Genomic DNA, 14,571 nt, shown 5'->3' with positions numbered 1-14,571 from the left:
TTTTTTATTTTATCAACTCTACAATAATTTTTGTTTTCTTATTTTAAAATAGATACATTTGATTCTCTTATTTTTTAAAAATATATCATTTTTGTTCAATTCTTAATTTTCACGACACATCTAGCAAGGATTAGTTAGATTTAATTAAGAATAATTTTTAATCCTCTTACATATCTTCCTATAAATCATCCTATTACATCTTATCTTATGAATACTTATCATAAAAGGTAATAAAAAGATTTATAAGAGAATATAGTAGGAGAACTTAGCATTGCTTTTTAGTTAATTGGAACGATAGCTGGTCATTTTAACGATTTATTCTGCGCTGTTGCAACTTAAAATAACTCGATTTGAAAAGAGCATATATATTACAGATTGGAGATAATAACAATATTATACTGTCAAACTCCTACCTACCAAAAAAACTATTGTCAAACTCATACCCGATTTGAAGTCCATATATTTTTGGAGCCCAAAAGTAGATGAATTGGTCATTCTATTGGATTGGGCTTCTCTGTATACTTCTATGAGCTGTTGTTAACTTGGAGGTGTAGGAAGCAACAACCACTTTTATGTGTTTTTAACTAATGCTGCACCAGCCAGGGCAGAATACTTTTATCACTCAAAAAAATCGTCTATATAACTGGTTCGTCAAAAGAAAGAGCAGCAATTTGAATTTAAGAATGTAAATATCTTTATAACTCTAATTCTTTTTTTTAAGAGTTTTAGAGGAGATGAAGATTGGTATGTATAAAAACTAAATTTTGATGTCTATTTAGATTAAACATACTTCTTTTCCATAGAATGGATAAAGAAATATGGTTTTAGTTTTTTTTTAACCTATAGACTTAGTACGAACTTGATATGTACCTAAAAAGTATCCAAGATTTATATATATATATATATGGTATGTACTTGGTATGCTCCCAGCGAATACTAGATATGGGTACAACATGATTTTAGAATTATTCATGCTTACCACTATGATAGAAAGTTAGACACTATTAGTGGCGCTTTTCTTATTTTGTTTGAACAAATTGCTGAATGAAATTTGAACAATTTGCTTCTTCGCTTTTGCACTGATACATATGCTAAAGTGGAAAAAGGATTGGAGGAGCCAACAGAATGTAATCTGTATGTTTCTGCACTCATTGGCCTAATGGTCAACTTCTATTTGCATCCTAAGATGACAGCTCAATACTGGTAGTCTTTAAACAATATATTATAAACATTACCAGCCGTCTAATTTATTATGGTTAGCGATAAACACTTTTTGTTCATAGACTTGTATAGAAGTTTATGATAATTGAAATGCAGCTGAAAATGTACAACAGGAAATCTTCCCCATAATTACCATAAAATCCATGAAGTTGAGTGGTCGATTTTTTCCTTAATCAGATGTATGGATATCCCAATAATAATCAAAAAAGCCCTCCAATAAAGACAAACAAATAAATAAATAACAAGGAAGACAAAATAAGAGAAAAGTTTAGCAACACAAATACTCCTAAAACATGTCAAAAAAAAAACAAATCTCACAGAAGAAGTAATGGAGATTGAATTAAATAATCGCCAGTTGCACATTCTTGACATTCTAAAAGAAATTATAAAATAGCGGCCAGAGTTAGAAAAGCATGAAAAGGGCCGCTGAGACAGCAAGAGTCATGCCAATTATTAATGTTGTGTAAGAAGAGGGCCTCCAAGCAGCTGTACCACAAAGCAAGGATATATTAAAATTGATTCCCTTATTAGATATGACGAGGAAACAAAGTCTACCCATATTAATATGTTTTAATTTCAAAATAGTAGGATAAACTGTTTTAGTTGGGCAATAACTTCAAAAACAAAACTTAGATACAGATTTTTTAGTGTTGTTATTCAATCAGAATTGGCTCAGTAATCTACGTAATAAAAGTTTCCATTAAATATCAAACTTATATTATCAAGTTAAAACTTCAATTTTAATCGAAGAACAACACAAAAAAACACATATTAAACTGCATCTAAATTTTGTCTGAACTTCAATTGCAATAAAAAAAAAAAGTACCACATGAAAGGACTTACCACTTAGAAGAGTAGAGCCATTAGAATAAAACTGGTAGTCATTGTACCACATGAAACAATTAGATCCATAAATTTCCCATCTTCTTTTGTTTCCAATTACAGTTCTGAAATTTTCCAACTGAGAATCCAAGCACCTTCTGCAGTCCACCCTGCTGATATCTCTGGTGCATTGAGCCATGCCATACCTCTTCTGTCCACTTTGACTTGTGTTCAGTACTTCTGTGTGGAACATGAATGACTTGTCTGGAGCCACAGCTGCTAGTCCACTCATGAAGGGAAGCCCTTCAGAAACCACAGATGGATCATCAAAATCAGTTTCATTTGTGATTGCTACAGCTGTTTGTTGCATATCTCCAAAGAAGCTTACATTTGAATACCTTAGGAAACACCATCTAAACCAAATTGAAACATCTTTGCTCATAGGACAATCATTTGAGGCTACTCTTGTAGAATTAAGGGTGCAATCAGAACAATTGCTAGCAGATATGTCCCCTCTACATAATACTGTGCCATAAACCCTGTTGGCTTTTTTTCCTACAATGGTTTGGTAAAAGCCATGGTTTTGCACCACATTAGAAGCAAGAGAATCCAACAAAGTTCTCAGATTGGTCTGGAATGTGCTTTCACTGTCAGAATAATTATCAGCTTGTGAGCATTGAGAACTTGATTTCATGTTGGTATCAGCAAGGCAAAAGCCATTTGGAAATACCAAAAGAAAGAAGATGATAACACATGGCACAACAAAGTACAGTGTCTGCATCGATCTCTTTGAAATCCCTTCCGTGGCAGAAGAGGATGATCAGAAGTAATGAGTGTGTCACCTACCTTGCAAAATATATATATATATATATATATATATATATATATATATATATATATATATATTGAACTTTTTTTTTCTTTTGCTATAATATTGACCTTTAATTAACAGTTTTTTTAAATGCAAGTGTGCAAAGTCAACTCTTGAGTGACGAGCAAATGATCATGTATATAGTTGTACGCGACAATTTTTTATATAGTGCATTATAAAGTCAAAATAATTTTAATTTTAGACCTTTGTTTAGTGATTAATTTATCTATATCTATGAACCTCGGAAACACAAACAAAACGCTAAGTAGTTGAATTATTGTAGATAAGCATTCAGATTATATTATTAAGATTAAGATTAGGGAAGCCTCAAATACAATAATATGCTGCGCCATCTCTAGTTCCTAGTAGTACTTGAACCATCTCTTGATTCGTGTAGAATTTAGTGGAGTAAATAACTTAAAAGGCATTAAGTTCCAAATTTTGGGAGATAAATTAGTAGTTAAAAGAACTAGAGGTAATAACCTTAGTATTGTTTGTACATTAAATATATTACATCACTTTTTTGCACAAAATCTTCAACATCAATTCTGTGTGGGAAAATAAACTGATCATTTGTTTAAGAAAAGAAAATATTATATGAAATTTTTTACATGTAATGTAACAAACATTACCACTAAGATAAACATTATCAAAAGGAGCGCTCCACTTTGCCTAGAAATGATGTTCCTCATGACTATCATGAATATTAGTTCCTATTTCTAACCCAATAGGGTCGGAATGAGATTTCTTTCCTAAAACTATAGGTTTGAAATTTGGTATAGTTATTGACTCGGTTAAAGTAATGGATTAATGGTTAAACTGGTGGATCAATAATTGATTCAGTTTAATTCGATATATATTAAAAATTTAAAATTATATATGTATTTATTATATATAAGTATATAACTAACATTATTTGAGTAAGAAAAATTCATTCATATTTCAAAATCTAAAATAACAATTGATAGTAATAAGATAGTAATAAGACATCAAAACGACATTATAAAGGTGATCCATTTTTTTTTTAAAAGGGTCGAGTCGGACCGGTCTAACCGGGATCTAGTATCTAACTGACCGGATTTAATCGGATCATTCTGAACCAATTACATGATTAATCCAATAATAAAACTGATACGATTAAATCACCAAATTACAATTAGATTAGGCCGAACCAGATTTCACACTAATACCTAAAACTCATTAGATAATGAAAAGATGTGCAACGGGCACGCTTGTTAATTATTAAAAATTTTGAGTTGACGGAAAGAAAGAATGAAAAGTTACCCACTCATGCCAAGTTGATAATCTCTAAAAGATTATTGAAATAACGAATTAGATTCAACATTATCACTATAGAATCCACTTCGCTGAGAAATATTATTTATACAACAGATTTTATGGGAAAAAAAATACGGCCCTGTCCTCACCAGAAAAAAATATAAAGGGCCTCGTACCTAACTGACCAATCAAATAAAAAAAGGTTTTACGAGCAAAGAAGTCCAAATCTCATACGTGCTCTGATAACTGAGTTGAGTGTGTGAAATAAATTTTCAAAAATAAAAGACTGGTTTTACCACGGAAAATTTTGAAAGTGAGCAGTTAATGGATTTTATTTAACCCTGTATTATTTTATCAAACTTTTTTTTGGTACAAAAGAACAATCAAGTGTGATTGTGTTGAACTCAATTAGTTGAGTAGCTTAATGAATTATAAATTCTGTGATAGCTGTCTAGCATCCTAAACAAAAAAAAGAAAAAGAAAAATATGATAATGTTGAACTAGATTGAGGTATATGGATTGTCCAACACATCTAATAATTGGACTTGCATGAATTATTTTCGACTTATACTAAACACACATCCCATTTATACATTTACACCCCCTTCCACTTCTTTTTTCTAAGTATATATTTTCTTTTTCTTTTTAGGAAAATTACTACACCCGCTTCTCCTGTGCAATAGAAGACAAAACTTAAACCCCATCTTTGATGTCTAGGGTGAACCACCCTCACAAGTGGAAAAGTCACCACGAGCCATCAAAGGTGATTTCCAGCAGTGATGCTTCTCTCTCTAAAAATCAACTAGGAATTTAGTCAAATCATTATGATGATGAACAATCCCTAGATTCTCAATCCCCCACCCCTTTCCAATCTTTTCAGTCCAACATTGATCTCCCCAAATTCATGCCCCAAAATAATCCAATGAGAAATTGAGTTTGTTTTTATTATTGATTATTCTTAACAAACAAACAAATCAAAAACAATTTCTCAAAATAATCTTAGATTTCAGAATAAACAAGTGAAGAAGAAAACCCTTGTCAAACATATATGAAAGACCTCAAAATAATTTCATATTTGTCATTATCATTGTCTCCACTTGTAGCGGAGTTTCTTGTCGATGATGAGCACATAGTTGGAGATTGATGGGGTGTGATTAGCAAAAGCCTTTATTTTCTGCTTTTGTTCCAAACAGGGCCAAGGGTGTTGCTAGGTGCACCCAATAATATTGCTGGCGCACCCAACATTTTTGCATTTTTCCAATTTTTCCCTTTCATCCATAACTTATAGATGAACTTCATCCATATGACTCCTCCGTAAGAGTATGTAATTCATCCGTAAAAGTTTTTTTAATTTTTTTTTTAAAATATTTGTGACAAATTAATTTAAAATTAATGACCCAAACAAGAATCAAACCTGTGGCTATCAGGTTATTAGCACAACGTTCTAATCAACTGAACTAATAAGTCAATTACGTTATAAAATAAATAATGTTACTATACATAACACTAAAATTTCTAATGTATATTTAATGCACATATAAATTTAAATAATAAATTTTGTGACAATTAATTTTGATATAAATCATATGAATTATTTAATCCATATATTTTTTTATAAATAAAAAATATTTACTATTACAAGATTTAATATATATTAAATTTTGTAATAGTAAAAAAAATAATGCACAAATGAATAATTTAACATATTAATAATTAAAAAATAAAACTTTAAGGAATTAAAAAAAAAACCAAAAAACTAATGCGGATAAACTTCATTCGTATCAATCATACGGATGAACTTCATCCGTACGTTTTATACGGATAAACTACATCCGTAAGTACAAATTGAAGCTTACGAATGTAGTTCATCCGTTTAAATCATACGAATGAACTATATTCGTATGTTGTATTTCGTACTTACAAGCCAGGAGCATTTTGGGCATTAATAAAAAATGATGGTTGCACCAGCAATACTACTGGGTGCATCTAGCAACATGCGCGCGTGGTGGCGTTGGCCGTAGGAACAGGAAGAAGAAGGATGCGCGCGCGGTGGTGGTGGCCGTAGGTACAAAGATAGGAGGAAGAAGAAGACCATACGGACACTGTAGCTTTATTTATGTTATTAGGGTGAATGACATTTTTGCCATTTCACCCTACGTGCTGGTGGCCCAACAAAAATAATGGGTGCACTAAGTAACCCCAGGGCCAATAAAGCTAACAGTGGACTCAAAAAGGCCCAACAAGGTCTCATTGTTTTGTTTTATATCACCAAGGTCTCATAGTTGACTGTGAAACAATGCATTATGCCATATCTTCTCATAACATTTTCGATTTTCCCAATAATTTTCTCAAATTATTAAAATTTTGAATAAAAATAATTTTTTTAAGTAAGATGTAAAATTTGATATTTTATTAGATTAATTAAATTTTTAGTCTCACAGATTTTCTTATTCTAATCTTTAGAGCTAGAAAAATATTTTTTATTAATTTTTCATTAGTACTTGTGGTCTCTTTAAAACTTTTATTTATTTATTTTTAGTCTCATTTATTTTTATTATTCAAAGTTAGTCTCAAATATAAAATAAACCAGAAAGTAAAAATGATTTGATTTTTCAGTTTGTGACTTTTCTAATTTTCGGGTTTGCATATGCAATTTTGGATTGAGATTTCGATTTTCTGGTTTCTTTTTTATTTTTTGCTTTGAGATTCTTCATATTATGGGTTTGGAATGCGACTCTAAAACAAAGAATTGATTTTGGATTTTGAAATTTATGTTATTTTGTATTTTCATTATCTTTAGGATTTAGGCAAAAGAAAAACACTGTATAAGAAATGGTGCTTATTACGTGGCTTCCGACCTTTGTATTCAAGTTACACAAAATTTAAGAGATATAAAATAGTATTTGAAAAAAGAATGGTGAAGGAAAAAAATTATGAGAGAGGTCCCATGAGTTTAGATTCTCTGACTAATATTTTTAATAAGAATAATAAATTAATATTTATCAATAAAATAAAGTTACACAAAGTTTAAATTTTTATTATTTAAATATTTAAATAATGATTGATTTGATGCAAGCTGGAACGTTAATTGAAAAAATCTTGTATGGGAGTTTAATCTTAAATCCTAAATTTTAAATGAGCGTTAAGTGATAAAGGGATAGGGGGTGCCTCCTTTTGTGGATAAGGGATACCTATGACATTAGAGAGAGACTTTCCTAATAAAGAAGAATGTAACAATAGAAGATATGATGCACTAAAAAATAAAAATTGGCATGAATTTTTTTTTCCTTTATATCTAATCTAACGAACTATGTCATGGCTACCAGCCCCTTCTACGTATAAAATCCACACCTTTCCAGAAACTTATCGGTTCTATTAAGCCATACAAAAACCAAAAGAGAAACTAGAGCCAGAACACCACATAGAAAACAACTTCTGAACAATTACACAGACGTAGAAAGAGAAACCAGAGCCAGAACACCACATTGTCGTCTATGTGGTTGAACGGATGACGGATCCTTCTTGGAACTTTGGAAGGATTCATGGATAAAAACCAAAAGATCGAGTCTTTGTTTTTTTTAATGTTTTAAACTCTTGATGAGCTGTCAATTTTTAATTAGTTAGTTGTGTCCAACATCTCATATTTGGATTTGTGCCCATACAAGATTTTCTCATGTTAATGATCAATATATGGATATGTTAAAGACATTATGTATACATTCCAACTCTGTAAACGAAATGATTAAATTAGTTTTTTAGTTATCTTTAATAAATTAAAATCATCTTCGACATTAAATAACTTACTAAGGAGCGCAGCATGTTATAATTACCTAGATTCTGGATCTTAATTATATAACGCAAACATCGATTTTATATATTACACTTACACATCCAAAAATACTAATGATTTAATTTTTTTCCTAATAAAAAACAGTAGTGTTTTAGTAAATTTGATCATTCGGACTAAGCCAAAGGATTAAAGGATTAATACAGTGATATAAAATTTTATTATTGTAAGATTTTAGTCCTAAGAAAAAGTAAAAGTGTATTAATAAATTTGATCATTTTGACCAATCCAAAGAATTAATACGAGATGTAAAATTTTGTTATTTTTATAATAGTGAGAATGATTTATTTAATGAAAAAATTTATGTATATATATATTATTGTGTGTAAAATTCTTTTAAATTAATAATAAAACAAATATATATCAAGAGTGAGATTAATCTCCAATTTGAAAAATATATGTGATCTTTGACAAAAATTAAAATAAACAAATAATCGTTCGGACTTGATCGATGAAACAGACAATAGCTATGAGACATTTGTAAAACAACAAGAAAAAGTATCCAATCACCGCGCTATGTGAAATGTTGGGAGGATATGGTGGATCGCCCGCGCACAAATGATTTTGTCAAACATATATGGGTAGGTTCATTAGGTTGGTTTACAAATCGGTGGTAGCATTAGTTTTTTAAGTTGAGATCAATAAAAGTGAGATTATTTTTGGCCTTATTCTAACATGTAGGATAAAAGTGCATATCGATTTGTAAAAAATAATTAATTAACTTATCTTTAAGGACTCTTCTAACAAATAATGGCCTCATGCTGTTGCTGTATGTGGTGTTTGAACTTTAACTCCTCACATCACCAATTACCAAAGCGCAATCTGCTATATATTTAACTAACTTATACAGCGAATAATCCACTCCTGACCACCTGCCATCTGAATAATGAAAATTATTAAGTGGTATTAGATCATCACTGGGTATATAATTTCAATCAATTTTTATATAATATGTAATTACATGTTATTATTTTTTATAAATTAAAATTTTAAATATGAATTAATATATTGATATTGGTCAAGATTATACATAGATAATTAATAGTCTAATATCACCTAATATTTTTTTATGGATAATGTCTCCTTCTATTTAAGTTTAAATAAAATAGGTAGAAAGTTGGGTGAGAAAATTCTACAAACACGTGTCAAAAGCTTGTTGAACCTAATTTTGACCAATTCTTTAGTTACCAGCATGGCAGCATTATATAGGACATAAAAATTTATATGTGCAACTGATATATATGTTTAACATTTCTTTTGCGTTGCTTTTAATTATAGAGTACTTGGCCAATAGACACATATATAGGACATAAAATATGATATGTGCAACTGATATGTTTAACATTTCTTTTGCGTTGCTTTTAATTATAGAGTACTTGGCCAATAGACTGAGTGATTCTTTACATTAAGTGGAAAACTGATGAAAAATGTTCCATCTTCGTCGAGTTATTTAAAGTTTTAGTTGCCATCGTTTTCTCCAGTGTGACAGAGGCTTTAATCTTGAAAAGCATTAGACAATATTTAAAATATACAGTTCCTTTATGTATCAATGTCATGCAATTAAATAGCCTACATTTAAAAGAACTTATTTAAATTTATAAAAGTATTGTGATGACACTTTATATAAATTTGTTTAAATTTATTTCATCAAATTTTGTAGACAAGCTTATCAATTAATCTTCTTTTAATCTCTAACAAACTTTATTGTATAACTTATAAACAAATTAATTCTCATGTAATATTTTTTAATTTACTCTAAACAAAAAGAAATTTGTTTAATTTTAATTTATTGTTATCATTTATTACTATTATAAAATCGTTTGAGGAATTAGTTTTATCATAATATTATATTACTGCATGAATGTGACAAATGATCACAACTATCGTTATTCTTTTTATATTTTACACATTCCATATCTATATATCAATCTCATAGTGTTATAACAATAATAAATGGTAAAGATCGATTATAAATAATAATTAAGGGAAATAAAACGAAATTGATTTGGATCATGTGCTCACGCTTAGGATAAGTAGAAGAAACAAGGAAGCATGCTTGTCATCGTTCTACCAGACAGCTCAAATCTTATCCACATCTTTCTTTATTCTTCCCACTGAAGAAGACTTTGAATATACCGTGTCTACGTACAATACGTCAATGAAAAATGAAAGCATTAAGTTGTGCAGATGCATGCTATTGCTATTTTGCTGTCTTTCAAATAATTAATTAATATATATATATAAGGAATTGTACCAAAAAGAAATAAAGTAGTATAGCTTCCTACACGTCCATATTGCTGAATTTAATTAGACTTTTAATACTGTATTATTTTCTTTCTCAACTAGCTCTCATATTGCTTAATTCAGCGAGTTACCTTTCAACAACAATGTTGTGAAAGTGACAAGAGCCCAAACAGACCCTTAAATACAGTAAAATACAGCGAGTCTAACAATGCAACGCAACGGACTTGAGTTCAGAATAACTTTCTTATTTGAATTAAATTTGAAATGGGTGATCGATCTTCCCTCAAATCTTTGAAACTTTATAATCTGTAAATCAACCATGCAGAGTCATCTTCCCGTTATAGTACGTAGCAAACTGGATGCTTCTTCACACATTATATATATATTTTTGTTTTATTATTATGATCTTAATATAAAAACCTTATACTATCTCTTAATCTTGTGAGTTCTGAATTAAAAGCAAAACTATGGATATATCCATGCACATAATTTGAATCGAGGGGCATAAGGGCAAAAAGGAAGACAACATACAGTGGTACTAGTAGGAACCCAAAACAGTAGACAGATTAATTACACGCAATATGAAGTCTGGCGAAGAAAATAATTGTAATTAATAAAAGGTGTATTAATTTATTATTTACATACCAACTAACTATAATAAAAAGAGCTTGATGTTAATTAAGTACCTAAATTTAAATTATCTCTGGTTTTGTTTGTGTAACACATTGTTGTACTATTCCAAGGGGACGACGATAGTTAGTTTTTCTTTTTGGGTTACAAATGTAAATTTTCTGCATTAGCACTACTTTATATCAACATCTTGTCCTTTCCTCATATTAATTTTTTCGTGTTTCACTATTGCACTCCTCATAGATGTTACTAACAATGTTATTTATATCACAATTGTTAATTGTTATTATATTACTTTCACGTTATTTTTTCAAACAATAAACACGTTTTATTGTCCTTTTTTTTCTCTTAATAATATGAAAATAGGTAAAGTTGATATGATAAATATAGTATGCAAAAAAGAAATGATATGCATTTTGTTTTCCAGTTTCCATCCAATAAGAAGCATAGTTAACAGTTCATGCATTTCTCTATATAAAGGCATATTAATGCCCTTCAGCATGGCACACCATTGCCGAAACTCTCTAAAGTCAAAAGCAAATGAGTACTCTAAGTCTTACATTTCTAGTTCTCACCTTCTTCATTGCCTTCAATCCTTCAAATGCAAAACAAACACAACCCTTTTCAGGTATCCTCAATGTTGATCACTTCCTGGAAAAAATTTACCTATTGGGAAGTGAAGCACAATCCCAGATACTTCTTTCAGGCCCTTTGGTGCTTGCTGGAGTTCTTTGCTTCATAGCTTCTGCTATATCTAGTGCTGGTGGAATAGGTGGTGGTGGACTTTTTGTACCCATATTATCTATTGTGGCTGGCCTAGACCTGAAAACTGCTTCAAGTCTCTCAGCTTTCATGGTCACAGGAGGGTCAATTGCAAACGTTATGTGCAATATGTGCATCACAAGTCCTAAATTCGGCGGCAAGTCATTGATTGACTATGACATAGCACTTTCATCCGAACCATGCATGTTGTTGGGAGTGAGTCTTGGAGTTATTTGTAACCTTGTATTCCCAGAATGGTTGATTACAGTACTCTTTGCAATCTTTCTTGCTTGGTCTACCTCAAAAACTTGCAAAAGTGGGTTGCTTTTTTGGAAGGCTGAATCAGAAGTGATAAGGAAAAATGGACTTATTAATGAGGAACTTGAAAAGGGGCTGCTAGAAAATGAGACTATTGAACAAAGGAAAGTGTACATAGAAAATAATGAGCCAAAAAGTATTGAAGTGTCTCTTCTGGCTCCTCAAGGAAATAGCAAAGTGAGGATCCCTTGGTTCAAATTGGCGGTTTTACTTTTGATCTGGTTCTCCTTCTTCTCTGTCTATCTTCTTCGTGGCAATAGATATGGAGAGGTAAAGTGTCTTTTTTTCTTCTTCACTTCTGAAATGAGCAAGGTAAAATAAATACTTTTAATTATTGATAATAAAAAAATCAATGGCTAACATTTTAACATGTTTATTTATATATATATATATATATATATATATATATATAATAAATTGTTAGACTGAGATTATTTTCTTGATATTCTTTAAGTGAATCGCTCAAAACATTGAGGTTGCTTGTTATTATTTATTTATATATCAATCTGGATGTGGTTTAATTGAAATACTGAGATTGGAGCGCAGAAGCACCTCACCAAGTTTACGAAATCAAAGTTTGGCACTTCTTTTATCTTTTTTCCCTTTCTTCTTAGTTTTGAAGTCCCTTTCATCATGGAATCTTGAGTAGCGGAAAAGATCGTATAGTACTGTTATTTTACAAATCAGATAAGACAAGAAATACTGATTATTTTTCGCATAACAAATGAGGGTGGGGAGGATAAAAAGGTCATGACATATGGGTCCTATCTCAAACACTCTCTTTCCAAAGCTTGTGGATGGAAATGATTGCCGCTGGTGACTATGAAAGTGGTGATATATATATAATTAATATATTGCATAAAGCAACTTGGATTTGAACACAATTCCTTCTCTTCTATTTAATCATTAATTAATTTTTAGTATAAAAATCTCAACTTTTATAGTGTTTTAAAGTAAAATTATTTATTCATGAAGTTAATTATACAAATTTGTTTTATATGATTTCTAAGTAAAAATAATTTAATAAAATTTAAAGTAAAATAAATTATTATGTATATTTATCGCGTCTTTGTCCTTGTCCAATACCTATGTATTACCAATTCTGTGTAGATATTAATATTTAATTTAATTTTAATATATTGTCAGGGCACGAAATTTAACCTTGTCTGTCAATTATAGATCATTCTAGGTTTAAATTTTGAACTAATTATTATAAAAATCGATTATGTTCGAATATATAACAATTCATAACTAGATTATAGTATACGTTATGAGTGTATTTTAATTAAGTTCAAATAATATTTTCATATAGCATACATTTGAGGGACGATCCTTTAATCAGTTGTTCAAATTATGCAGGGAATCATTCCAATGGAGCCATGTGGTGTGGGATACTGGATTCTGTCATCGGTTCAAGTACCTCTTGCTGTGGTTTTCACTGCTTGGATTGTGTTTAGGAAAGAAAGCCTTCGAGACCGAACTCTTATTCCAAAGGTTATTAAACACCACAGATTGAAAAGTAGTTTTTTCTTCATTAATCTTCAGTTACTTACGCACTCTTTCATTTTCATTCTGCTCACAGCTACCTGATATGAAGGTGCCAGGTCTCACCAAAAAAAGACCATCAAATATACTTGTTTTTCCCTTAATGGCACTACTAGCAGGGATATTGGGTGGTGTCTTTGGAATTGGAGGTGGAATGTTGATTAGTCCACTTCTTCTTCAGGTTGGAGTAACTCCTGAGGTAAGTTCCACCATCATAAGCTTTAGTGCAATCTATCATCTCATGGTTGATTACAGTGACAGGTAAACTATTTAATTCAATTTACCAAGCAATTTTTTTTTTGTGTTTGTGTAGGTAACAGCAGCAACATGTTCATTCATGGTTCTTTTTTCTGCTACCATGTCAGGATTGCAATACCTGTTGTTGGGAATGGAACATGTACAAGCTGCCCTCGTCTTGGCCATAATGTGTTTTGTTGCATCACTGCTTGGGTTATTAGTGGTACAGAGAGCAATTCGGAAGTATGGAAGAGCCTCTATTATAGTTTTCTCGGTTAGTATAGTGATGTTTATAAGTAATGTTCTAATGACTAGCTTTGGAGCCATAAAGGTTTGGACAGACTATGAATCAGGAGAATATATGGGGTTCAAACTACCGTGTTAAAAACAGTTTTGCTAGATCAGTGTATGTATATCAGCCTTTCATGCCATCAATATCATAGATAGTTATGAATCGAGTATAACCTCGGACCTACTTCAAGAGTGAGAAAGGCACTAGTCCTACTTGACAATGTAACTAACTAGGTGGAGAGGATCCAGATCCTTATTTTGTATGACCACATATGTATCATATTACCAGGCCATGTATCCTAGCTTTCAAAACTGATGTTAAAATTGAGGACATGCTTGAACTTTTATGATATCCTCATTTATATGTCACGCGCAAGAACATATAAAAACATCCTAAAAATCATAATGAATAAAAATGTTCCAACTTCCAAGTTTGTTGCATCTTCTTTCAGGCCAAAATAAACGGGCAAAGACAAATTCTTTCCAAAAGAACTAACAAGCAAAC

At 30.7% G+C, this 14,571-nt stretch overlaps 2 protein-coding genes across 4 annotated transcripts; one reads left to right on the top strand and one right to left on the bottom strand.

Annotated features, from left to right (window-relative positions):
* Positions 1 to 1,326: 1,326 nt before the first annotated feature.
* Positions 1,327 to 2,886, bottom strand: LOC100792542 (cysteine-rich repeat secretory protein 38). Its single transcript, XM_003543058.4, has 2 exons — positions 2,065 to 2,886; positions 1,327 to 1,707 (listed from the first exon to the last, which is right to left on the bottom strand). Exons 1-2 carry the CDS (start codon positions 2,822 to 2,824, stop codon positions 1,625 to 1,627), a joined length of 843 nt encoding a protein of 280 aa, XP_003543106.1. The 5' UTR covers positions 2,825 to 2,886; the 3' UTR covers positions 1,327 to 1,624.
* An 8,512-nt stretch (positions 2,887 to 11,398) lies between these two features.
* On the top strand, positions 11,399 to 14,411 carry LOC100790958 (sulfite exporter TauE/SafE family protein 5). 3 transcript variants are annotated; one of them, XM_006594591.4, is made up of 4 exons: positions 11,399 to 12,263; positions 13,353 to 13,487; positions 13,576 to 13,799; positions 13,904 to 14,411. In XM_006594591.4, the coding sequence occupies exons 1-4, from the start codon at positions 11,454 to 11,456 to the stop codon at positions 14,052 to 14,054; spliced, it is 1,320 nt and encodes a 439-aa protein (XP_006594654.1). In that variant the 5' UTR covers positions 11,399 to 11,453; the 3' UTR covers positions 14,055 to 14,411. The 3 variants fall into 3 exon arrangements, with proteins under 3 accessions (XP_006594654.1, XP_006594655.1, XP_006594653.1); XM_006594592.4 differs by having other exon boundaries at positions 13,576 to 13,737; positions 13,904 to 14,112; XM_006594590.4 differs by having other exon boundaries at positions 11,401 to 12,263; positions 13,576 to 13,737; positions 13,852 to 14,411.
* Positions 14,412 to 14,571: the final 160 nt, after the last annotated feature.

Source organism: Glycine max, chromosome 13, assembly GCF_000004515.6.
Source record: "Glycine max cultivar Williams 82 chromosome 13, Glycine_max_v4.0, whole genome shotgun sequence".
In the NCBI taxonomy this organism is placed as follows: domain Eukaryota; kingdom Viridiplantae; phylum Streptophyta; class Magnoliopsida; order Fabales; family Fabaceae; genus Glycine; species Glycine max.
This window is presented reverse-complemented; position numbering and strand designations above follow the sequence as displayed.